The sequence below is a fragment of the Schistocerca serialis genome, chromosome 10 (assembly GCF_023864345.2).
Source record: "Schistocerca serialis cubense isolate TAMUIC-IGC-003099 chromosome 10, iqSchSeri2.2, whole genome shotgun sequence".
NCBI classification, from domain to species: Eukaryota; Metazoa; Arthropoda; class Insecta; order Orthoptera; family Acrididae; genus Schistocerca; species Schistocerca serialis.
Genome location: NC_064647.1, coordinates 141,295,519 through 141,322,706, shown reverse-complemented (window position 1 = coordinate 141,322,706; position 27,188 = coordinate 141,295,519). Strand labels below are relative to the sequence as shown.

Genomic DNA, 27,188 nt, shown 5'->3' with positions numbered 1-27,188 from the left:
AAGCCTTTCCACAGGACTACATCCAGCATCTCTACGATCGTCTCCATGGGAGAACAGCAGCCTGCATTGCTGCGAAAGGTGGATATACACTGTACTAGTGCCGACATTGTGCATGCTCTGTTGCCTGTGTCTATGTGCCTGTGGTTCTGTCAGTGTGATCATGTGATGTATCTGACCCCAGGAATGTGTCAATAAAGTTTCCCCTTCCTGGGACAATGAATTCACGGTGTTCTTATTTCAATTTCCAGGAGTGTATTTAAGTTACAAGCAAATTTATGAAAGACAGGTTACGGGCAAGTAGTTTTCAGATACCATGAGTAAAAGTAAACTATTTGCAATGAAAATAATAATACTTCATTTTTTAATTGCCAATTACACCTCTTACAGGCCTGTTCTGTATTCATATTGTTGAATTACCCCTGTTTATTCTGAGTCTGTTGAGCCCCCATTGACATGATTCCTGCCTGTGAGTGTTGCAGTCGCAGGTACTTGACATCCTCTCATTCGGCCAGTCGACCCTCTATCCATTTTGACTCCGGGGACGTATTACAGTGCCTGGATGACAACGCTTCCAGCCGAGCCAGTCAGCACCACGGTGCCTACCAGTGCATTGGCTCCAGGCATGCATTCCACTACCAGCTGCTGCACCAACTCCGATGGCTTTGCAAAGTGTGTAGAAAAAAGACATTATATTAACAGAGACTTCCAGTTATGAACAACTCAAGTGACACCAATGGATCATGGTACTGTAAAGTAAAAACAAACTTTGTACCCCTCTGCCCTAAGTGTATATTTTACGATCAACTTTCAAAATGAGAATTCAACCCTCCACTAGCTTTAAGGCCCCTTTTTAAATAAGAAACACTAATGTTGGCCATCTACCATGTACATCAAAAGAAAAACTGTGTGTTTTGGATTGATCATTCAGAGTGATTAGTGTCAACAATTGTAACAATCACACACGCATAACTGCCTCTCATGGAAGGGGGAAGAAATTGTACATGGCAACAAATAACTATAGTAAAAACTTTTACTGTATTTTACTTCCATCATTTTAACTTAGCCTCGGGCAGTGGCACGAGCTGTTACATAAACTACTCCACAGTACTCTTGGCTGGGTCCCATGCTTCCTATTGAGGGTGAAATGCTCTTTTCGTACAATGTGCGGTTTACTCCATGGCCATAGCCAATTTACATGAATGGTGTATAACTTAGTGGTAACTTTTAGCAATAAAGTCCACCTTCTCCATGAATCCTGGCATTTATCAATTTCTGTAGAGGGAAAACACCCCAGATGCCCACCTGCTACCATCCTGACATGCACATTAAATGCAAGCCGTGAACTGCGCATCTTTAGCTCTCCATCTTAGGATCCATTGACAGAAGTGTAATCTGCCATTGAGGTCTTGTGGCTTGACAGCTTGCATAGAGTGGCCATGGAGAATTAAACACTTGCTCACTTGTCTCAGGATCTTTTTCTTTTCATTGTAACACTTGTTCCCCTTTATCTGGTTTACAAACTGCGGGGATTCTACTGCAATCCCTTATCCTACTTGCAAATGATCACTTGTCTGTAAGTTGCTGGAAGAGACCGCTGAATACTTTTCCACACACAATGCAAAACTGAAGAGGTCACTTGAGGCATACAAAATATACCTGTCAGTTGACACAATTAGATAAACTGTAGCATTATACCATGACTGCTTCTTTGTCTGCCTTATCCCATATGGAATAATAGAACTCCATTCCTCTGTTAATGTTGTTCGCACTCCACAGAATCACTAATCTTATTCTAATTCCAACAGACACCAATCTAAGCCAATTTAGGAGACAGTTTTAAGTGCTACTGTCTGACAACAGCATTACAATCAGAGCCCAAACAAGAAGACCTTACAGACTGATCTGCTCTCTTTGATTTTCTTCATACTTACAGTCTGTAATGAAATGCCTACAGCAGTACAGTAGAAATCTCAAAGAAACTCTAAAAACTGCAACTGAAAATTAGAAGATTGCTGAGAATGTACGAAACATTTGTTATGTTTTAATGCTGTCATTGCAAGCCGAGTGCATACCATGAAATTCTAGTAATCGTAAGTTTCCTGTTTAGAATCTCATTATTTGCACCTTTATTTATTATTACTTGCATTTCACTTTTATTAACAAATATGTTATTTTTATTAAAAGTATGAGCCAATATTTGATAACCAACATTTCTACTTAGTACTAAATATGAAATCTGAAAACAAGTAAAAATAAATTGGGATTTAATCCAGCAACTCCACGACTGCTAGGCTTCTACATACAGACTGAGTTACTGCTAATTATATTAACTGATGATAAAAGTTTTGTACTTAATAGCACTCTGAACTTTTCTCATCTTTAAAGATGAATAACCAAGTTGTTTGTGTGTATTCTGTTATACTGCATTAGGAAACTGATGCCCAGGCAATAACCTTGAAATCCTCCAAGTATGAAGAAGAGCCAGGATGTGAGTTCACCTTGTACGAATAAAGACAGACACAACAGTAAGAAATGAGCAATTAATATCAGCAAAAAGATAGTCTGCACCACTGAATACTGCCCACTCCAGAGATAAGCAAAATGGCTCATACTTCAAGTACTTATTTCCAGACATAAGTTTATAGGACATTTTATTTCTAGTATTGACAGCACTATCTGTCATACAAATATGAGAACTTTTTAAACACACTGCATACCTCTTTATAAGAAGTATAATGCACTGAGGGGTGTGCCTTTTTTTTTTACTAAGATTCCCTATTCACTAGACTACATTAGCATGAAGGGTGACAAGCAAATTTAACATTCTACAGACAGCTATATTTGGAATCACAAATGATGGCGGGGTACTTTAGGCTCATTCCACGTACCTACATCACATGTTCTACAACAGCCAATGAGCATTCAGTAGTGTTCTGAGCTGTCTGCTGTGTGAATAGCATAGCCAATGTGAGTATTAAATGTGATTATAGTAAATTATTCTCTGAATTTTTAATCCATTTCTTCCGAGTTGTCTTAAATGGTGGTGGTGGTGGTGGTGGTGGTGGTGGTGGTGGTGGAGGTGGTAGTAAGCGAGAAATTCTACTTAAGCAGTGAGGGATGCAATCTGCAAGATACAGGCTTTCTTCAAGCACAAAGCACATGTACACAGGTAATGCAACTGTTATTTGGAACAGGCAACAATATAATCCCCATCCTTGCTACGGCCTGCATGAACCGCCACTCTTTGTGAATCGGACTATACATGATATGTAGCTTGACCTTCCTCTGCTGCACATGGCTGTCAGCAACACACCAGTGGTGGACAGGCCACGGGAAACACGACTCACCTGAAAGTCATCCTCACTCGCTGCATCCTCAACTTCCTCGTCGTCGTCCTCAATACTGGGAGCGCTAGGACTCAGAAAGTCTTCTGAAGATGAACACTCCTGGAACAATTTTAAAAATGCTTCATAAGACAAGAGGTAAAACAAAGTTAATGCAGTGCAGTCAAGTGAAATCGTGTGATACTGAGTGAATTAGATGAGGAAACAGTGCACCAAAAGTAGTTGATGGCTTATGCAATTTGGCCAGAAGAGTAACTAATGATGGCTGAAGAAAACAGTACATAAAATGTAGACCGGCTACAGTGAGAAAAATATTTCTGATAAAGAGGAATTTGCAGATATCTAATATCAAGTTAAGCATTAGGAAATCTTTGCCGAGGGTACTTATCTGGAGTGTAATCTTGTACAGAAGTCAAATGTGTACAATAATCAGTTCAGGCAAGTAGAGAATAGATGTTTTTAGATGTATTGTTACAGAAGAATGCTGAAGATTAGATGGGCGGATCGAATAATGAGTGAGGAGGTACTGAATTGAGGAAAAAAGAAATTTATAGCAAAATTTCAGTAAAAGAAGGGAGTGTTTGATAGGACACATCTTGTGGCATCAAGCAGTAACTACTTTGGTTGCGAAGGGAAGTGCTAGGGGTAAAAGTTGCAGAGGGAGAGACAGGCATTAATACATGAAGCAGGCTGAAATCAATGCTGTTACGCAGATATGAAGAGGGTTGTAAAGGACAGAATAGCATGGAGAGCTACATAAAACTGAAGACCACAACACACAAGACAAGAGAGAGACTACAACAAACTTTCAGACAAAATCACAGAGAAATACTCTGTCCACTTTCTTTCTTTCACATCTAATCAAACGCGTTGACCGAAGTGATTACAGCTAAATGCATGGCATTCTGAAACATTATATAGAACATTTGTAATGCACAGGTACATGTAGGCATTATAATCAGTCCAGCAGATAATGTCCTTGTTCAATTGCATCAAATGTCAACAACTCCAGCTGGTTTAACACCGAGTCACATGGTTGGGGATGATGGAATGTACGTCATAGGAAATGGTGGTGTCTCCACAAGAGAGAAAACATAAACTCTGTATCATGTTGCTCAGAGCATTACGAAACAGTGAAAGTGAGTGTATGGAAGGCTGTCCATCTTACAAAAGGAAGATTAGGTTTTGATGTCATGTTGACATAGAGGTGGTCAGTACTCAAGTCTTCTAAAAAATCAGAACATAGTATTTACATCAAAAAACTTGCAACACTGCTACAATTTGTTAATGGCCAAAGCAAAATAAATAAAGGATATTCTTGACAAAGGTTGTGTGGTAATTTTTGCACATTGTGGAGAACTGAAGGAACAGGAAAACTATGGTACAAACCTTTCAAAATGTATGAAAATTTTGTGTAAATAAATAATGGAAAATCCAGAATGGAATGCAACAATATTATGAGAAAGAAAGTTGCTACTCACTATATAGCGGAGATGCTGAGTCGCACATAGGCACAACAAAAAGACTCTCACAATTATAGGTTTCAGCCACGAACCACTGCAGTGTGGTTTCAGTTGCCTAAGACTGCAGTCATGTTTGTGAGTGCCTATTGTTGACGAAGGCCTTAACTGCCAAAAGCTATAATTGTGAGAGTCTTTTTGTTGTGCCTATCGGTGACTCAAAATTTCTGCTATATGGTGAGTAGCAACTTCCTTCTCATAATATTATTACACAAAATCCGTTATTTTTAATGACAAAGTGTGATATCGGCAGTTCCCTTGAAACATAGTGAAATTTGATATTTTCTTTATTTCTGTGAAAAAATGTTGAACATCTGAGAGCAGAAGTTCACCAATATTGTAAACTGATAGTTGTTAAATGTTCATACTGAACTCAGTTAATCATCATCATCATCATCATCATCATCATCATCATGAGGCTAAGGTATGCATACAACCTTAAAATGACTGATGCTCTCTATTTGACTTCACTTGAAAACAGCCTGCTTTCAACATTCCATTATCAGTTTTACTCAACTATGTATTGGCAGTTTTGCACCTCAAATTGTACCCAAACAATAATGTTATTGGAGAGATCTTTAATGTGCAGCATCAATTCAACTGTTTATTTTTGTAGAGCACCACCAAATATCACGCTTAAGCTACAAAAATACAGAGTTCACCTTGGAACCTGTTCAATTTCCTTCTTCTAACATTCAATCACAAGCATAATATACACAAGAATGGAAAAGAAAATTACGAGGCTCTGTTAGATGACATTGAGTTGGTTTTCAGAAAGGTACAGGTACCAGAGTGGCAATTCTGAAGTTACGCTTGATAATGGAAGCAAGATTTTAAAGAAAACCAAGATGTGTTCGAAGTATCTGATGAGCTATAGGAAGTATTTGGCAATGGTGCAAGATGCTCCCAGGACAACAAATGTAAACCAATGGGAAAGATACAAAATACACAATATGTACAAAAACCAAGAAGGAAAAACAAGAATGGAAAGCCAAGAATGTTAAAAAAAAAAGTTGTAAGACAGGAGGTATACCACTATTTTCAATCTACACACTGAAGAAGCAATGATGGAAATGTTCATGAGTGGGATTAAAATCAATGTAAAAGGATGACAACAATAAGATCTACTGATGACATTGCTAGTCTTAGTGAAAGTTTAGAGGAACAACAGGATTTGTTGAATGGAATGAAGAGTCAAGAACAGTCCAGAACGCACTACGGAGTAACAGTAAACCTAAGAAAGATGAAAGTAATGAGAAGAAGCAGAAATGAGATTATAAGTTAACTTTATATTAAAATTAGTTATGAAGAAGTAGATGATGTCAAGGAATTCTGCAATTCTGCATGACAGACAACACAAGGACATAAAAAGTATATTAGCACTGCTGAAGAGGGCAGCAGTGGCCAAAAGGTGTCTTCTATATTAACATCAGCCTTAATTTGAGGAAGAAAGTTCTGAGAATATATGTTTGGAGCACAGCATTGTAGGGAAGTGAATCGTGGACCATGACAAAACAAGAAAAGGAGAAAATCGAGGTATTTGTGAATTGGTGCTGTAGAGACATGTTGAAAACTAGCTCGACTGATAAGACAAGAAATGAGGAGGTTCTCCCCAGAAACACTGAAGAAAGGAATACATGGAGAACACTGAGACAAGACGACAGAATGTGTGTTAAGGAATCAGGGAATAACTTCCTTAGTACTAGAGGAAGCTGCAAAAGGTAAAAACTGTGGGGGATGTCAGAGGCTGGACTATATCCAACAAATATTCAAGAAATTTTCTACAAGTACTTCTCTGAGGAAAAATATTAGCACACGAAAGGAAGTTGTGGCAGGCTCATCAAACCAGTCAGGTGACTGATAACAACAAACATTATACAAACATAACAGTAATCACAGTAATCACATATGATATGTGGAAGAACTTAAATCATGCTGCATGAGCACCAGTGGCAAGTTGTAACAACAATCAAGTTAAAATCTGAAAGCAGGCTCAGTAGTGAATTCCAACACTTAGCACTGAAAATGTATTTATAGCAAAGCCAGAACAGAACTGAATTTCTGGACTGGGAGTGTAGCTATTCACACAAACATCAAATATTCCAGAACATACAAATATTACAGGCATAAGAAATTTCAGCAATCTTCCAAAATTGATAAATTCCAAATGACAAGAAACTGTGCGCAGTCAGGTTAGAACAAGTGACCCAGTCATCGGTACTAACCGCTAGGCCACACCAGACACAGCACATCTCATGACAGTACGATAACTTTTTATGGAATCACATTCCTTGCCTTTGCCAACTATCAAATTGTCACCTTTCAACTGAATGTAGACCTCAACTTACATTACAGATCAATCTGTCACCACTAACTTCTTTCATGAAATAGTAAAAATAATACTGAATAAAAATTTTCAGTGTTCTTTAGTACCACCCAATAACACGTTTATATCATGTGACTGGCTGACAGAAGCAAATAGAGTGGCCACCATGTTGATTTTGATGTTTCTAAAGCTGAAGTGCCATAATTTGTGTTTCTTTTTTATATTTATATCAGCATACTGCATAAATATAGATTAATCGATGCTGCACATTAAAAATCTCATCTAAATGCAACATGCCTCATACAGTTTGTTGTTGTGGGATGGAGTTTCACACCTGTTGCACTTGATCAGCCAATACAGGGATGTTTAATGCTGTTTGTGGATGATGCTGAAGTTGGTATCCAATGATCTCCTATGTGTGCTTGACTGGCGACAGACAGGACAACACAACATGTTGACACACAGTAGAGTATGTTGGGTTACAATAGCAGTTGCGGACGAGCGTCATCTCATTGGAAAACCCCACTAGAATCCTGTTCATGCATGGCAGCACAACCAGTCATAACATCAGACTGATGTACAAATTTGCAGTCAGGATGTGTGGAATATCCACAAGAGTGCTCCAGCTGTCATATCAAACTGCACCCCAGACCATAACTCCAAGTGCAGGTCCAGCGTGTCTAGCACACAGACAGGTTGGTTGCAAGCCCTCAAATCGCCACATCCTAACCAACACACAGCCATCATTTGCACCGAGGCAGAACCAGTTTCCATCAGAAAACCCAACCAATGTTCACCCTGCCCTCTAACAAGCTCTCACTTGACACCACTGAAGTCGCAAATGACAGTGGTTTGGGGTCAGTGGAATGCACGCCTGTACCTCGGGGCTGTCCGTGAAGTAACCAGTTTGTAATAGTTTGTTGTGTGACAATTTTTGCTCAAATATCTGCTGCAGATCAGTATGATGGACCAGAGCCATATGTCAAACACGATTGTCTTTCCTCTTCATAGTGCCATGTGGCCATCTGGAGCCTAGCCTTCTTGCATCAGTAAATTCTCATGACCAGCACTGCTGCAATCATGACAGTGACTACATTAATGACAAGTCTTCCCACAATATTGCAGAAGGAACATCCAGCTTCTCGTAGCCCTATTGCACAACCTCATTCAAACTCAGTGAGATGTTGATAATGGTGTCTTCGCCACCTTAAAGGTATTCTTGACTTATGTCAACTCACCATGTCCAATCAATATCTACATCTATACTCAGTAAAGCACCATGAGGTGTATGGTAGAGGATACACCCCATTGTACCAGTCATTAGAGTTCCTTCCTGTTCCATTCACTAATGGAGTGTGGGAAGAATGATTGACTGAACGTCTCTGTAAATGCAGTAATTATTCTAATCTTAACCCCATGATCCTAAGGGAGCGATACATTGGTGGTTCTAGCGTAATCCTAGAGTTACCATTTTCCCATTTCTTGAAATTTTGTTAATAGACTTTCACAGGATAGTTATGTTTATCTTCAAGAATCTTCCAGTTCAGTTCCTTCAGTACCTCTGTGGCACTCTCCCACAGATTAAACAAACCTGTCACCATTTGTGCTGCCCTTCTCTGTATATGTTCAATATCCCCTGTTAGTCCTATCTGGTATGGGTCCCACACACTTGCGCAGTATTCTAAAACCAGCCACACAAGTGATTTGTAAGCAATCTCTTTTGTAGACTGATTGCACTTCCTCGATATTCTACCAATAAACCAAAGTCTGTGTTACCCACAACTGAACCTATGTGATCATTCCAGTTCATATCCTTATAATGTGTTACACCCATGTATTTGTATGAGCTGCCCAATTCCAACAGTGCCTCACTGATATTACAGTTGTAGGATACTATGTATTTTACATTCCTGAACATTTAAACGAAGTTGACAATCTTTACACCACTTTGAAATCTTATCAAGATCCGAACGAATATTTATGCGGTTTCTTTTAGACAGTACTTCATTATAGATAAATACATCCTCATAGTGGCGCTACCAGCACCTCTCTCACACGAGTGGCACGAAATATGAAGAGACTTATTTCAGATTTGGAAACACGCCTATAAACTTTTGTTTATGTCACAAAATTCCTCTTTGGTGCTGCAATTTTGTTTCCATCAGTGTACTCTATAAGTCTGAAAATAGCTGATCCACTTTCTGATACAGTCAACACAATTGTTATTTCTCTTCACTTAAATATTACAGACAGTTTCATGCTCAGTCTAATATTTCTGCTTCTCCTTCATTGCAAAGTAAGTCCATATTAAACGAATGTTCTGAAAACAAGATGTAACTTGACAACCCAAGCACATTTCAAAACCTGCTGCATTTACATGGGAGCAAAAACTGATTGCAGAATTGGGAAACCAGTAACTAGAAGCAGATTTCCAGAACCAATTTGTGGCACCCACAAGCAGTATTGGGAAATTAGTTTACGAAATCTGGTTTTGGGAGCCCTTTCCAAACAGATTGGCAGAGCCCAGTGCAGCTGTCACTGATTTTCTAAAACTACAAATATATCACAAAGATAGGGGTACCAACCAATGAATACAGGAATCAATACATGAAACTACAAATTGCCTTAAATACCATATGAACTACTGCATAGTGGGTACATGGACAAGAGAAAAATTCTTGGATTTTCCAGTTACAAATACATTTTTTCCCAAGGTGAAAATACACTATAATCCAAGTGAAAGCACCTTTTTTGTGTGTTAAGGGGTAAGATACTGTCTCTCGGAGCTGTAAAATTTATCAATCCTTTAATTGGTTAAGATTTTATACACCAGTATTAAATTTTCCAGCACTTTAGGAAATAAAACCCAGCAAAAAACAAGGCATTTTGGAAAGATCTTTGATCCATGGAAACATGGAAACTCCACATTTTCATATCATGAAAGTATAAATATGAATTCCACCAAATACAGCATGGTAGCTTCAGCACCACTGAAATCAAGATTGTGATGCACTTTTGTCAGCCAATTATAGCTCACGTCATGTGATATCGCCAGCCAATGACAGCAGATATTCAGACCATAGGACACATGATACAGTCAGCCAATGTTGTTTATTGTTGTTGTGGACTTCAGTCTAGAGACTGGTTTGATGCAGCTCTCCGTGCTACTCAATCCTGTGCAAGCCTCTTCATCCTCGAGTCACTGTGTAACCTGGAGTCCTTGTTAACCTGCTTAGTTTATTCACCACTTGGTCTCCCTCTATGATTTTTACCGGCCACACTTCCCACCAATACTAAACTGGTGATCCCTTAATGCCTCAGAACGTGTCCTAACAACCAATCTCTTCTTCTAGCCGGGCTGCACCACAAATTACTCACCAATTCTGTTCAGTACCTCCTCATTAGTTATGTCATCTATCCATCTAACCTTCAGCATTCCTCTGTACCATCACATTTCTATACCTTCTGTTCTGTTCTGTTCTGTTCTTGCCTAAACTATTTATAGTCTATGTTTAATTGCTATATGTAGCTACACTCCATACAAATACTTTCAGAAAAGACTTCCTGACAATTCTACACTCAATGTTAACAAATTTTCCTTCTTCAGAAACACTTTCCTTGCCATTGCCAGTCTACATTTTATATCCTCTCTACTTTGACCATCATCAGTTATTTTGCTTCCCAAATAGCAAAACTCATCTACTCATCTACTACTTTAAATGTCTCATTTGGTAATCTACATTCCATTATCCTTGTTTTGCTTTTGTTGATGTTCATCTTATATCCTCCTTTCAGGTTTGCCTTTCCTTAACCTATCTTCTAAGATAAATCATAGTGTCAGTATTGCCTTACATGTTCCAACATTTCTACGGGATCCAAACTGATCATCCCCAAGGTTTACTTCCACGTTTTTCCATATTGAACTAATAGTTTGGTAATTTTCACACCTGTCAACACCTGCTTTCTTTGGGACTGGAATTGTTATATTCTTCTTGAAGTCTGAGGGTATTTCAACTGTCTCATACATCTTGCTCACCAGATGGGAGGGTTTTGTGATGACTGGCTCTCCCAAGGCTATCAGTAGTTCTAATGCAATATTGTCTATTTCCGGGGCCTTGTTTCAACTTAAGTGTTTCAGTGCTCTGTCAATTTCTTCATGCAGTATCATATCTCCCATTTCATCTTCATCTATGTCCTCTTCCATTTGCATAATATTGCCTTCAAGAATGTTGCCCTTGTACAGGCCCTCTATGTAATCCTTCCACCTTTCTACTTTCCCTTAGTTGCTTAAGACTGATTTTCCATATGAGCTCTTGATATTCATACACGTGGTTCTCTTTTGCCAATAGCAACATGAATTAAGTACCGTGAACACGAAACAGGAAAAGTTAACAGTTTAAACGGATATACACACAGCATAGCTACAACAAAAGCTAAATTTTCATATTTGATACTGGTCAATTTTAGCAAGTGTTACCCTTTAAGATACGCCTCTAAAATTTTTAATAATGACATAAATAGCTTGTCTTTTAGGCAAGATTTTTTTTAAATGGCTGCTGCTCAAAGAGTTGAGTTTTGAATGAGAATCAAATGCTCCATGAGTGAAGAAATTCAGCACACATCCTCACAACTAACATAATTCATCTTGCATAAGAGGAAATATACTTTGAAAGTAAAGCTTCTCAAACCACCATTTGCAATATTTTCCTATGAGCTTTCAGAAATGTAAACAGTTGTGGTGTCATGCTCATTGAAAGCATTTTGTTGTTACATAGTATTGTATAGTCTTCGTCCTAAGGCCTTTGACATACTTTGGCGTCAGCAGACACCTGTCTGTGCACTGTCCATGTTGTTGTAAATGACACATTTTCTTTGCAACTAGAGTTTTATTTTGGTGTCCGCCTCTCATTTACATTTTATTACTGCAGTATTATACTGCAGTAGTAGGTTAAATTAAAATTCTTTGTTAGTGACAGTTCTTCCCAGTTAAAATTATAAAACTTAACTGAAAAATGAAAAACACCCAGTATAAAAAATTCCCAGGTTTTCACCAAATTTTCCTGGATGAAAAAATCCCACAATTTTCCCAGATTTCCCAGTTGTCTCAGGGAATATACGCCCTGCACTAATGTGCATGAAACAATTCAACACATGTAGGAATCCTAATGTGTTACAGAGAGGGCTGAATTTATGCGATTACGACAGAGGTGACAAAGGCAGGCAGTTGCTGTGATTTCCTCCCACAAGGCTGAAGCTGTCATTTAATGGCAAATACCACAACCTACTCCTGCATGGCAAGTGAAAATAGTGGCACCTATATGCAAGTGACATTACTATCTTCTACTCAAAGTAATGAACAGGCAAAATGTATTCTGGCTCAAGGCAGCAAGTGACAAGAGTGGAGTGTGATCATATTGGAGTCATCTAGCTGCAACCAATGGTCAGAAGAGAAGCTGGCAAAAAGTGAGACTGGAGTGGTTGCAATTCACAATTTTATGACCTCAGAGTGTCTACTCATAATGACCTTCTGGTCCCAAAAAAATAGGGCCAGTACCAACTACTGAAAGGAGCAGTGGCTAAAAAGTACATGCTATGACTTGGCTACAACAGTTAAAACAGTCGCCTTTGTATCACTGCATCGCCTCAAGGAAGGAGAAAGAAGTCATTTAAATTTTTATCTGAATTTAACAGTTGCTGTCATCTTGATGAAATAACTGTATTACAGTTTCTTTTCTCTTTAAATTTTCAATAAGGAAATAATCTGCATTTAAAGGTTAACGAAACTTGGAATACAGGAAATAATGCAAGTTAGTTATTAGGTCCGGCTCCATAATCTAAACTGTATGTATGACACAATAACTATTCTGGGTCTCCTTCTTAGTTGGAGGCCACATGTCAATGCACATGTACATGTGCTGACACTTGGAGAGACTGGCTATGGTCATTGTGTTGCAGGGAAAAATGACTCACCTCTCAACTGCCCTGGCTAAATTTCTTCTCCTCATCTTCATCATGCTCACATGAGGAAATCTTTTTTAAGGTAACATTCACCAAACAGTTCAAAGAAAATGCCCCCATGAGGTCATAGGGTACACCAAACTAACAATCAAAGTTATAGAGAAATAATTATCCAATCTCCTTTGGTTTCAGTCTAACAAGTGGTTTTTAGGAAGAGATATAGCTAGGAATGTGGTACTTACAAACATCATACAGAACATTTATACTGTGCATTAGGATAAAGTGCCATCATACTAGCACGTAGGAATGCAATTTAGATGTGCCCAAGTCCTGCACACTTCGAGAAAAACCAGGCTCTCAAGTAATTAATCAATAATAGCAAGAAATTAAAAGAATTGTTCTGGAGGTACTAGCAACTGAGAGAAAGATGCAGAAAAACAAATTCCTCGATGACACATCAAAAATACACTATGTGATCAAAAGTATCCGAACACCTGGCTAAAAATGGTTTACATGTCTGTGGCACCCTCCATTGGTAATGCTGCAATTCAATACAGTGTTCGCCCACCCTTAGTCTTGATGACAGCTTCTACTGTCACAGGCTACATTCAATCAGGTGCTGGAAGGTTTCTTGGGGAATGGCAGTCCATTCTTCACGAAGTACTGCATTGAGGAGAGATATCATCGTCAGTCGGTGAGGCTGGACATGAAGTCAGTGGTCCGAAACATCCCAAAAGGGTTCTATAGGATTCAGGTCAAGACTCTATGCAGGCCACTCCATTACAGGGATGTTATTGTTGTGTAACCACTCTGCCACAGGCCGTGCTTTATGAACAGGGGCTCAATCATGTTGAAAGATACAATCGCCATCCCCGAATTGCTCTTCAACAGTGGGAAGCAAGAAGGTGCTTAAAACATCACTGTAGGCCTGTGCTGTGATAGTGCCATGCAAAAGAACAAGAGGTCCAAGCCCCCTTGATGAAAAACATGACCACACCATAACACCACCGCCTCCGAATTTTACTGTTGGCACTACCCACGCTGACAGATGGTGTTTACTGGGCATTCCCCATACCCACACATTGCCATCGGATTGCCACATTGTGTACCATGATTCATCACTCCACACAACGTTTTTTCCACTGTTCAATCATCCAATGTTTACACTCCTTACAGCAAGCGAGGTGTAGTTTGGCATATATCGGTGTAATGTGTGGCTCATGAGCAGCCGCTTGACCATGAAATCTAATTTTTCTCACCTCCCACCTAACTGTCATAGTACTTGCAGTGGATCCTGATGCAGTTTGGAATTCCTGTGTGATGTGTCTATTACACATTATGACCCTCTTCAACTGTAGCGGTCTCTGTCAGTCAACAGATGAGGTCAGCCTGTACACTTTTGTGCTGTATGTGTACCTTCATGTTTCCACTTCACTATCACATCAGAAACAGTGGACCTAGGGATGTTTAGGAGTGTGGAAATGTTGTGCACAGACATATGACACAATTGGCATCCTATCAATTGACCACTTTTAAAGTCTGTGAGTTCCATGAAGAACCCCATTCTCCTCTCAGGATGTCTAATGACTACTGAGGTCACTGATTTGGAGTACCTGGCAGTAGGTGGCAGCACAATGCATCTAATATGGTGTGTCCGGATACTTTTGATCACATAGTGTATTATTTGATAGACAGTAGCATTGTTTGGGCTGTGATACATATGGTCTAGGATAATACTATCTTTCAAACAATGGAAAATAATACTATCTTTGGTAGGCGAAAGCATATGCCTTTAGTTTACAGTTGAGCCTTGTTAGAGTTTGATGCCAGATATGAGATGTGCTAGGATCAGTCTTTATGTTTGGCAATGCATGTTTCCTGCTGGCCTTTTACATTTGACAGTCCCTAATGGCATAGAAATTTTAAGGTAAAGCATAAAATTATCAGTACTGACAGATGAGACAGTTGTAATATGGTTTCACAACAGATAATCTGAATATGTCAAAAATTTATGCCATTAAATACAAACTAACAGAGGATAAATGGAACTCTGCATATCAGTGGAAAGAGTCTCATGATAAATGGAAGGAGTTCCATTCAGTCCTGTTGAGGTGTTGTGACTACTGCTGCTCTATCAGAGAAATCTAGAAGAAAAACATTGCCAAAATGGCATTAATACTACATTGAATCTCCCACCAAGTTTGATTAGGGTCAGGCACAGTATACACTACTGCTGAAAAACATTAAAAATCAAACCACTAAGCTCCATTATACTGATTCACCTGGACATCTATGTTATGTAACATCATGGCAAATGGTGGTGTTTTCACAATAGAGAGAATGCCAACATCACATCACACTGCTCAGCCACAATGGTCATAGCATGAGAGGACACTGTCATGGTGATGACTGATTTACTTGAAACAGATAGCACTGGGTGGCACTGTAGTATACAATGTGTTCAGATATTTACTTTACAGACTTCTAGAACTTGTAGAAGGGAGTGAGTAGATATTATTTTGAATAGATATCCAAGGCCAGAAATGTACCGTTTCCATGCTACAAAAGTTTGAAAGCATTTTGCTAGGTAGGTTTGCAACAGGGTGCTCACCATTGGGTGTGGGGCAGAGGTGCTTACATCAGATTAGCTGATGTCATTTGATGTCTAGCCTATCTCTCTGACTTGGTTTGAGCCTCATTCATGTGTCTATGAGTTTTAGAGCAACATGGCTAAGTACAGGTTCACAGAATACACTGACATGCTCCTTGTGTGTGATGAAGCTCACAGTACTGGAAGAGATGCTCATCGCCTTTATCAAGATCACTGTGCACAATGTCCGACTTCATCATATACCGTTTTAGCCACAATTACGCAATGGCTTCGAGGAAGGGGTACCTTCATCTTCAGCGAGTGGAGCTATGGTGCTCCAAGGAGACACTGCACACCCAAATTGGAAGAGGTTGTATTGCATCATGTTGAAGAGAACTCGTCAATGAGTACACGAGCAATTGCTCATGCAACCAGTGTTGCTCCCAGCACAAACTGGAAAGTTGTGGAGGATGACCAACAACTATATCCATACCACCACCAACACTCCATACCACCTCTAACACTCACAGATATGTGAATGATGCTTGAACCATGTGAGAGGTAGGATAGATGTTAAATGACATCAGCCAATCCCATGTAAGCAACCCCCACTATGACTGCCCTGTTGCAAAACCTACCTGGCAAACACGTTTTCAAATGGGTGTAGCACAGAAATGGTACACTATTGTGCATCGGTTCCTATTCAAAACATTCTCACTCGCCTCTTCAAGAAGTTTGTAACACGGATTTAAAAATGCCCTGTTGACCTATCAGGAGAAACAGTGCAATAAACTGGGATAACACATTTTTGTGTGGTGTTTCAGAAGGTCTCTTACAGGTAGGGCCAGTTCAAGGGCATTTTACCCCCAGAAGTAGCCTAATGCTCCTTAAACATGCAAGGAAAACAGGACTGAACACCCAAAGAAGTTAGAAACACATAATTGAGGAGTATCAGTTTTAGGCTTCCACTAAATGTTATTGTCACAGTTAAATGTTTGCTAGTTTTCTTAACAAAAATATTGAAAATCCATACAAATGGCTGACATTCTAAGAAATGAAAAGTTTACATGGCCAGCAACCCCAAAACTACAGACAAAGAATGCTGAGTAAGCAAGGCTGTTGCACTCTTGGTTCAAAAGAGAATGTAGAGCTGATGAAAGGAAAAGGTTATTAGAGCTTTTTGTGTCTATGAAAAGATCTACACATTAAGCATACAACAACTACCACTGTCATACGTTAGCACAAGAACTGGCCGAGAACCTGGAAAAATTATGTTCCTATGTAAAACCACTAAGGTTTCCATCCAGTCACTCATTGACCAGTCTGATGCAGCAGTAGAAGATAGTAAAATGAAAGCTGAAGTTTTAACTTTCCGAGGTTAAGAAATCATTCACACACGAGAATCATACAAACACACCACTGTTTGACCATCACAAAGAGTCTTGTATGGACAACATAGCATTCCTGGTGCACAGAAACAACTGAAAGAGTGCAAAACAATTAAATTGCCAGGTTCGGATGGAATCCCAGTCCGGTTTTACAATGAGTACTTTACACTATTGGCCCTTTTCTTAGCTTGCATTTACCTTGCCCAGTGCAATCACCAGTGACTGGGCAGAAAGCACAGGAGACTACCAAGACTCACATACGTAAGAACAGCAACAGAACATACCAACAGAATTAAAAATCAACAACCCTTACATTGATTTGCTGCAGAATCCCTGAACATATTCTCAGTTTGAACATAATAAATTTTCTTGGGACCGAAATTATATGTCCATGAATCAGCATTAGTTTTTCAAATACTCATGTGAAACTGAGCTTGCCCTTTTCTCACATGATATATTGGGAACTATGGATGGAGGACAACAGGCAGATTCCCTATTTCTAGACCTCCAAAAAGCATTTGACATGGTGCACCATTGCAGGCTGTTAAAGAAGGTAAGAGGATATGGAATAGGTTCACAGATATATGAGTGGCTCGAAGACTTCGTAAGTTATAGAACCCAGTATGTTGTTCTTAACAGCAAGTGTTCGTGGAAGTTTTATAGGACCGCTGTTATTTTCTTACATAAATAATCTAACAGACAGGGTGGGCAGCAATCTGAGGTGGTTTGCTGATAATGCTGGGGCGTATGGGAAGCTGTTGAAGCTGAGTGAGTATAGGACGATACAAAATGACAGGCAAAATTTCTAGTTGGTTTGATGAATGGTAGCTACCTCTAAATGTAGAAAAATTTAAATTAATACAGATGAGTGCAAAAATCAATCCTGTTATTTGCAGATACAGTATCAGTGGTGTCTTACTTCACACAGTCATATTGTTTAAATATCTGGGAATAATGTTGCAAAAAGAACATGTGATGATGGTGGTTGGGAAGGAGAATTGTCGACTTCAATTTATTGTGAAAATTTTAGGAAAGTGTGATTCATCTGTAAAAGAGACCACATATAGGAAACTAGTGCAAACTATTCCTGAATACTGTTCAAGTGTTTGGGATCCACCCCAGTTAGATAGAAGGGAGACATTGAAGTAATTCAGAGACTGGCAGCTAGATTTGTTACCATTAGGTTTGAATAACATGCAGTTATTGCAGAGATGCTTTGGGAAATCAAATTGGAATCTCTGGGGGAGAGGGGGGTGGGGGGATGTTCTTTTTAAGGAATACTATTGAGAAAATTTAGATTGATTGATTGATTGATTGAGAGAGGTATGAGACCCAACAGCAAGGTCATCAGTCCCGCAGTTCCAAAGTGAGCTACAGAAGAAAGAGGGTCTGCTAAAAGTGGACAGATCATCAGGGGAGTCAAATTACAAAATAATGAACATTAAACAAACACAGTAAAAACATGAAAGGTAAAACTAAATCTAAAAACTGCAAAAAAAGGGAGGGGGGGGGGGTGTCATGGGGTCACAGACTGAGAAGACTGTAAAAGAAGTCCCTACTACAACCACCCCACCCCTGCTCCAAGACTAGAGGAGATCCTTATACCTGGAAATAAAAACTACCACTTTCCTGGAGGAAACCGAGGACCAGGTCAACCATCTGTGGAACTTCTGCTAATATTACATTTCAGGAATTGGGAAGACTATACTTTACATGAAGGGCTGAAAGAAGGGGACATTCCACTAATGTGTGAGATATCGTCAGTCTAACTCCACAACCACATTGTGAGGGTGGGCCATTACGTACAAGGAAACGATGGGTGAGACGGGTATGACCAACGCAGAAACGGCATAAAACAGTGGACTCCTTCCAAGAGGAGCAGAAAGAAGAGCACCAAACTGCAGAACACTCCTTGATTGTGCTGACTTTTTTACTATGAGCAGTGGCACTCCGGATGGCATGCCACTGTTGGGCAAAGAGAGATTTGATGTAGCTCTGAATATCTGCAGCTAGAATCATGAAAGGAAATGGGGGGTAAGTATCTGGTTCTCTAGCCAAATGGTCAGCCAACTCGTTCCCTGGGATACCCACATGACTTGGGAACTAGAGAGAGACAACTGAACAGGCGACACACTCAGGGGCAGAGAGATGGTCATGGGCAGCAGAGACCAAAGGATAACGAGAGTAACATCAATTGATAGTCTGCAGGCTGCTCATGGTGTCTGAACAAATTAAAACACTGTGGAGCGAGACCTGAGAAACAAAAAGGAGTGCCCTGGGAGTGGCTATAAGCTCTGCTGTGAACACACTGCATGAACCCAGCAATAAACGGTGCTCGAAGCCAGTAGGAGATGTGACATCATATCCCACCTAATCAATAGTCTTAGAACTATCAGTGTAAAAGATGGTGGCACCCTGTAACTCTACACGGATGGCACATACAAGTCGCCGGTAACCACCATAGGAGCAACAGAGACCTTAGGACCCTCGTATAGATTGGTCCTATCCATGGTCTAGGCACCACCTGGGGGTGGGGGTATGGGAGGAAAGACGGGAAAGACACAGGGTGCAGTCCAGTGAGTGGAGATGGAGATCCCAACAGAGGGAAGTGAGACGTGTGCCAACCAGCAATCCCACCCATGGGTGGGTGTTAGGGGGGAGACATCCCTCATTGGCAAAGAGTACAGGGTACACAGGATGGTCAGGGAATTGGCGAATGGCGATTGTGTAAGAAACAAGGAGTTGGCTCCGTTGGATGTATAGAGGAGGAATCCCTGCTTCTGTGGGGAGACTATCTACAGGATTAGTGAGAACGGCACCAATCGCCAGACACACCACACAATGATGGACAGGGTCAAGGAGTTTAAAAGTGGAAGGAGCTGGTGAACTGTAAACCTAACTACCACAATCTAGTCTGGACAAGAACAGAGCACGGTAAAGATGGAGAAGACCGGAACGGTCTTCACCCAAAGATGTGTGGACCAGGATGCAGATAGCATTAAGCTTCTGCATAAATGTAATCTTTAGGGGGCGAATGTGGGGGCAAACATGTCAGCTTGTTATCAAAAATAAGACCCAAGAAACGGGAATGTGCTACAACATCGACAAGCTGGTCACCTAAATAAAGTTCTGGATCGGGGCGTACTGTGGGTCAATGACAAAAATGCATCACCTACGTTTAGGAGGGAGCAAACTGGAAGCCATGGGCAGTGGCCCACGCAGAGGCCTGTCAGATGATGAATTGGAGCTGGCACTCAGCAGACACTACTGAGTGGGACCTGCACCAGATGCAAAAAATGTACAATGCTGGGGTAACCAGAGGCTCAACAGAGTTCGCAAGCCCATTGATGGGGATGAGGAAGAGCACGACACTTAGCACAGAACTCTGTGGGGTACTATTCTCCTGAATCTGAGGGGCATCGAGTGAAGTGCCAACTCGAACCCAGAAGATGGTTCAAATGGCTCTAAGCACTATGGGACTTAACATCTGAGGTTATCAGTCCCATAGACTTAGAACTACTTAAACCTAACTAACCTAAGGACATCACACACATCCATGCCTGAGGCAGGATTCGAACCTGCGACCACAGCAGCAGCGCGGTTCCAGACTGAAGCGCCTAGAACCGCTCGGCCACAGTGGCTGGCAAACCCAGAAGAGCCAGTAAGATAATAACTCCCAGATAAAAATAGGAAGGGGACCACGGAAGCCCCAGTCATGGAAGGTAACTAAAATGTGATGGCACCAAGCCATGTCATACACCTTATGTAGGTCAAAGAAGACTACGACAAGGTGCCGGCAGTGAGTAAAACCCTGTCGGATGGTTGATTCCAATTGGAGTAAATGGTCAGTTGGAGATCGCCCTGCCTGGAAGCCACACCAATACAGGGACAAAAGGACTCAAGATTCAAATACCCTACATAATCTGAAGTTGACCATCCTTTCGAGCAGTTGACGAAGTACATTTGTAAGGCTAATGGGGCAGTAACTGTCAAGAGACATTGGGTTTTTTCCAGGCTTAAGGACAGGGATACCTATACTCTCTCACCAAAGTGACGGAATAGCACCCGTGAGCCAAATGTCATTGAAGACCTTGAGGAGCTGTTGCCAAGTGTTTTATGATCTAGTTGTGGATGGAATCCGGCCCTGGGGCTGTTTCTCATGAAGAGCTAAGAGCCTGCACCAATTCCCATTCAGTGAAAGATGCATTATAGAGCTCAATGTGGTGCAGGATGAAACATAGGGGGGGGGGGGGGGGGTTTCTGCAGGAGAAAGGTAGTAAGGTATGAAGAGGATGACGATGCCATCACAAAGTGAGTCACGAGGTGTTCTGTGAGGACCAATGGATCAGTGCACAGAGTTCCTTGGAGGTTGACAACCTGGACAGCTGACTGTTGCTGGTGGCCCAGAAGGCTACGAAGCTTTGACCAAACTTGTTATGATGAGGCACATGTCCCCAGGGAGGAAACAAAGCACCCCCAGCATTCCTTTTTACTCCGCTTAGTAAGGTAATGACCCTTAGCATGGAGATGCTTAAAAGTGAGGAGGTTGGTCTGTGAAGGGTGTCACTTAAATCACTGCAGTGCCCGTCGGCGGTCCTGGATGGCAACTGTGGCATCCTTGGTCCACCACGGTACTGGCTGATGAAGAGGGGGACCTGTGGATAGGGGGCAGCAGTGCCAGCAGCATGAAGAAGAGTGGCAGAGATGCCTTGCATGACTACATCAATGGAATTTGGGAGGGGAGGGGGGGGGGGTTAAAGTGGACAGCAGACATATATAAAGGCCAGTTGGTCCCAATAGAATCATCAGAAAGTGGCCACTGTCACAAAGGTTATCACGGGATGACCAATGTAGGGAAGCCACGAGAGCAGGAGAGGAGATCATGAGATCCATAGCAGAGAAGGTGTCATGAGCGGCACTGAAGTGGGTAGGGGAACCATCATTGAGGAGAAACAAATCGAGGTCTGTGATAAGTTGGTCAATTAGGATACCCCTACCTGTTGAAGTGACACTCCCCCACACTGGATGGTGGGCATTGATGTCCCCAAGGAGGAGAAATTGGGGCAGGAGTTGCTGGATTAAGGTATACAGTGCAACATAAGCAAGTGGCCTTCCTGGAGGGAGGTAGACATTGCAAATGGTGATTGCAGGAGTCATTTGCACGCTAACTGCTATTGCTTCCCAGGTGGTAGGGGAATACAGTCACTAATGACATCTGAGCAAACCAAAGTGTAGACCAAACCAGATGCTACCCAAGGGTCAGCACAGTTCTGACAGAATGCCCGATAACCACAAAAAGTTGGAGAGTGGTCATCACAGAAATGCATTTCTTGAATAACGAGACAGAACGCAGAATAAGAGACAAGATGTTGCATTTCCAGTAGGTGACAATAGTATCTGCTACAATTCCACTGGATGATCATGTGGTGCGAGTCCAGGATAGACATGAAGAAGCCAAGGAGGAGGTCAGGTCACATGGTCAGTAGCTGTCACCGACAAGAATGGGGTGAGATAGATAAATAATACGTCAGATACAGGTTGCAAGGGGGGACATGGCACCTCCGGGGGCACTGGGGACGCCTTGTCTTGGTAGTTATGTTGCTTCTTCTTCTCTTTCTGAGGTGGAGGAGGGCAGAGCATAGGGTGAGTACAGGCTTCTGCAAGATTGGGAACCAAAAGAGAGCGGGCAACCTTGGGGCGCACAGATGGTGCACCTCGCAGCCAAGTGGTGGTAACAGATGTCTGGCCTGAGATACGCCGGACAGAGAGGTCCCAGGAAGGAGCCCGATCACCGGTGCAGGTGTCAAAGAAGGGAAACATTTCTTTGGCCAGGGAGGGGGAGCAGCTACCTGACGGGAGGTTGTGAGAACTGCAGGGGAGGCGGAGGGGAGAGTGGCATGGAGCTGGGATAAGAACAAGGGAGGAGGAGGAAAGGAAGTAACAGAGGCAAAAGTTGAAGATAGTGACACTGGATGGAGTCTCTCATATTTTTGGCAAGCCTCAGCATAAAACAGATGATCCAGGGACTTGTATTCTTGTACCTTCTTTTCTCTCTTGTAAGCCGGGCAGTCCAGCAAGTGAGGGTAGTGGTGGTCAGCACAACTGACACAAAGACGGCAGAACACAAGGGCTTCCATCATGGAGTGCGTGGCCACAGTCACCACACAAAGGGTCTGTGTACAGCAGAAGGCACATGCCTGAAACGCAAGCACCAAAAGCACCGTGTCGGTGGATGGATGTACAGCTTCATATCACATCTGTAGCACATAACCTTGACCTCTGTGAGGGTATTCCCCTCAAAAGCCAGAATGGAGACACCAGTATCGGTGTGATTGTCTTTGCAACCATTCCGCACACATCACAAAAAAAAAAAAGAATGCCACACTGCTCCAGATTAGCCCGGAGTTCTTCATCGGTTTGCAGGATGAGACCCCTTTAAAAAATTACTCCCTGGACCATATACAGAGATTGGTGAGGAGTGATAAGACACTGGGACATTGCCAAAACAATCACAGACACAAAGAGCTGCAGACTGGGTGGCAGAAGGAGCTTCGATCGACAGGGACACCAACCGCATCTTACTAAGAGACTCCACCAAAGTTGTCCTCAATATTTTCCAAGAAAAATAATGGCTTTGTGGTGGTGAAAGTGTCCCCATCCATCCCAGTAGGGACGAGGTGACGAGCCTGGCCCTCCTCCCATGGTGTAGCCAGGGGAGGGAAAGTTGCTGGGTCATACAAAGTAGCATTCAAAGGTCCTTCACCATTCAAAGAGACAGTTGTTTGAGAACGATCAGATTTTTGCAGCTTGATACACTTCGTGTGCCAAGCATCCACCCTGATACCACCCACTCTGACCAGGGGCTCTCCCCATGGGCACCACTCAGCAACAGCAAGGGCTGTCTGGCACGGCGGTCGTTGCCGCGAGTTCCAATGCTCCAAGAAGACAAGCAACCACTCCTTGGCATACGTGGGAAGGGAATAGCTTAGTCATCAGTAATGTGATCCCTGTGTTGTCAAAGAGTTCAGCCATATGGGTACACAACAGCCCCACCACATGGACTGGCCACACGTGCTGGTGACCTAGCAGGGCAGAAGGGGCTACAGTGGGAAAGGGAGAGGGGAAGGAAGAGGGCAGAGGAATCCACACTGTAGATGCCAGGGAGGGAGTTCTTCCCCCCATGGTTCACACTAAAAACAGGAAATTTTGAAGTGGAGGTCAAACCTCAAGTTGGGACCTAAACGCCAAAACGGTGAAAGTACAGGCAAAAGGAACAAAATTACAACCAATACAAGAAACAGGTGGTTAGCCAGGTCAGCATAAATCACAACACTAAAAGAGGGAAAGGAGGCAACAATGCGAAAGGAGTGAGGATAGGGAGGGTGGGCAGGGTGAAGGAAACACAGCCAGGGAAAGAAGAATTGGCTGCCATAGTGCGAGGCCCCATGTGCACCACACATGAACTCGTGAACGAACCATGAGCCCCCTGGCAGGGGAGGGGAGATTTAAAGAACTGGCATTTGAAGCTGACTGCAGAATGATTCTACTGCCACCAATATACATTTCATCAACAACCATGAAGATAAAGTTAGGTCTCATACAGAGGGCTGTACATAGTCATTTTTCCCTTGCTGTATTTGTTGGTAGAACAGGTATTGATATGACTAGTTGTGGTACAGGGTACCCCCAGCCACCCACTGTATGGTGGCTTGCAGAGTATGTATAAAGATGTAGATTTAGAAACATAAATAAATAAAACAAAGGCAAAGTGTAGCTATGGAACTAATTCCACAACAAATATTGTGATTAGAATTTATTGAGTTTATCTGACTTAAGCACATCTTCTACAAGAGTGCTGCTAATCTGTAAAACTGTACAATAGTGAGTCTAAATAATGTAGCTCTGGTCTTTAGTCTGAAGACTAACTAGATGCACCTCTCTGCACTATCCTACGCTGCACAAGTCTTTTCATCTCTGAACAGCAACCACTACCCACATCCTTCTGGATCTGCTAACTATATTCATCTCTTGGTCTCCCTCCATGACTTTTAACCCCCTTCCCCCAACTTCCCTTCAATACTAAATTGGTGATCCCTTGATGTCTCAAAATGTGTCCTATCAGTCAGCCACTTCTTTGAGTCAGGTTGTACCACCACGCTATTTTCTCCCAAAATGGATTTACCACCACTTTGTTTACTCAAATAGCCATGTAATCTTCAGCATTCTCCTGTAGCAATAAATTTCAGAAGCTTCTAGCTTATATTCTCTGCTTGTTTGCCCTGATCGTCGTCCACCTTTATTTCCATATACAGCAACATTCCATAAGAATACTTATAGAGAAGACTTTTCAGAATTTTATATGCTGTTTACTTCTAACATGATTAGTTTTTCAAATACTATTCATTCCATCCAAATAATTTTGCAGGTTCTTTGCTTTTCTTTGATTTTCTTCAATCTTTAGAGCTGCAGTCAGGAATCTGTCCAGGTTGTAGATGACCTATTGCTTCTACACAGTCTTCAGTTCTTGGAATAGGCAGCCATGACAAAACTATTCCACCTCATGCGCAAGATTATCACACAAATAAAAACCCCTCAGATATGCAAAAGTATGTAATAATTTTGGTCCTAAACAGGCAGGTACTGACAGAAGCAAGAATTACTGAACCATCTAATATGTCATGGTTGAAAAAGTCCAACATACATTACTTAAAGTATAACAGAAAACTGGTAGAAGCAGCCTTGAGGAAGATCAGTAAACATTCCGGAGAAATGAAGGAACACAACAGGCAAAGTTGACCCTATGATTTACCTTACAAGATAGGTTGAAGAAAGGCAAACCTACATTTACAGCATTTGCAGATTTAGAAAAAGTTTTTGACAGTGTTGACTGGAATACACTTTCTGAAATTCAGAAGGCGGCAGGGATAAAATACAAGGAGTCAAAAGTTATTTGCACCTTTACAGACTCCAGGCCAGAGTTATAAAAGTCAAAAGGCATGAAAGCGAAAAAGTAGATGAAGATAATGAGACAAGGGTGTAGCCTCTCCCTGATAATGTTCAGTCTGTAAGTTGACCAAGCAGTGAATGAAACATAGGAGAAATTTGGAGAGGAATTAAGGCGCAAGCAAGAAATTAAAACATTTCTGTTAGCCAGTTACATCATAATTATGTCAGGGATGGAAAGAACTTGCAAAAGCAGTTGAATACAATGAATATTGGCTCAAAAAGAGGGTATAACCTGAATATCAATAAAAGTAAATGAGGGTAAAGGAATGTAGTCAAATTAAATCAGGCAATTGATGAGGGAATTAATTAGGGAATAATAGCAAAGTTTTGCTATTAGGATAGCAAGGTAAGTGATAATGGCCAAAACAGAGAGGAGATAAAATACAAATTGGCAATAGCAAGAACAGCATTTGTGAAGAAAAGGAATTTTGAACCACCTAATGTAAACTATTCCCTGAAAGTGTATAGTGTGTAGCCTTACATGGAAGTGAAATTTACACAATCAGCAGGACAGGCAAGGAGAGAATAGAAGCTTTTTCAAATGTGGTGCTACAGATTAATAAACAGTTGGATGTGTGGATCGGTAGATAGGACACACCCACAAGGATTCAGGAAATAACAGTTCAGTAGAGGAAAGAAGTTTGTGGGATAAAAATGGAAGAGGCAGTCCATGGCTTAAATACAGTTAGCAAGTTCAAACGGATAATGTGTACTGATTTTTACAGATAATACAGTACCACACTTAAGATGTGTTTCCATAGATTACTGTATAATGTGAAAAAGGAAACGACATTTTCCATATTTGTCTATTAGAAGTACCATACTCAGGCTGTAAAGCAACAAAACCTGTGTTTTTATTTGACAGGCATATTTGCTTCACAAAGTAATCAAACACTGTAATGGTGTTCCTGGCAGCATTATATAAGCCTATGTGAGCCGTGGCGCGGCTCTCGGGCGCAAGACGCTATCAATTACTCCTCTGGTTGAGGTCGGCACTATGTGCGATCGCGAGCACCTCCTGTCGGAGCGGGTCCTAATGAGGGAGGGAGTATGAGT

The 27,188-nt window shown here is 41.4% G+C and overlaps 1 protein-coding gene across 17 annotated transcripts in view; it reads right to left on the bottom strand.

The window, feature by feature from the left end:
• The window catches only part of LOC126424828 (zinc finger protein 501-like), a 148,055-nt gene that overhangs the window by 74,038 nt on the left and 46,829 nt on the right, over positions 1-27,188 (bottom strand). For all 17 annotated transcript variants that reach the window (XR_007576220.1, XM_050087622.1, XM_050087630.1 and 14 more), the window contains one exon: positions 3,348-3,446. Coding sequence is in view for 16 of the 17 variants with exons in the window: in XM_050087622.1 (XP_049943579.1) it covers positions 3,348-3,446 (99 nt within the window). In the remaining variant the exon portion in view is untranslated. The remainder of the gene's footprint in view (positions 1-3,347; positions 3,447-27,188) is intronic.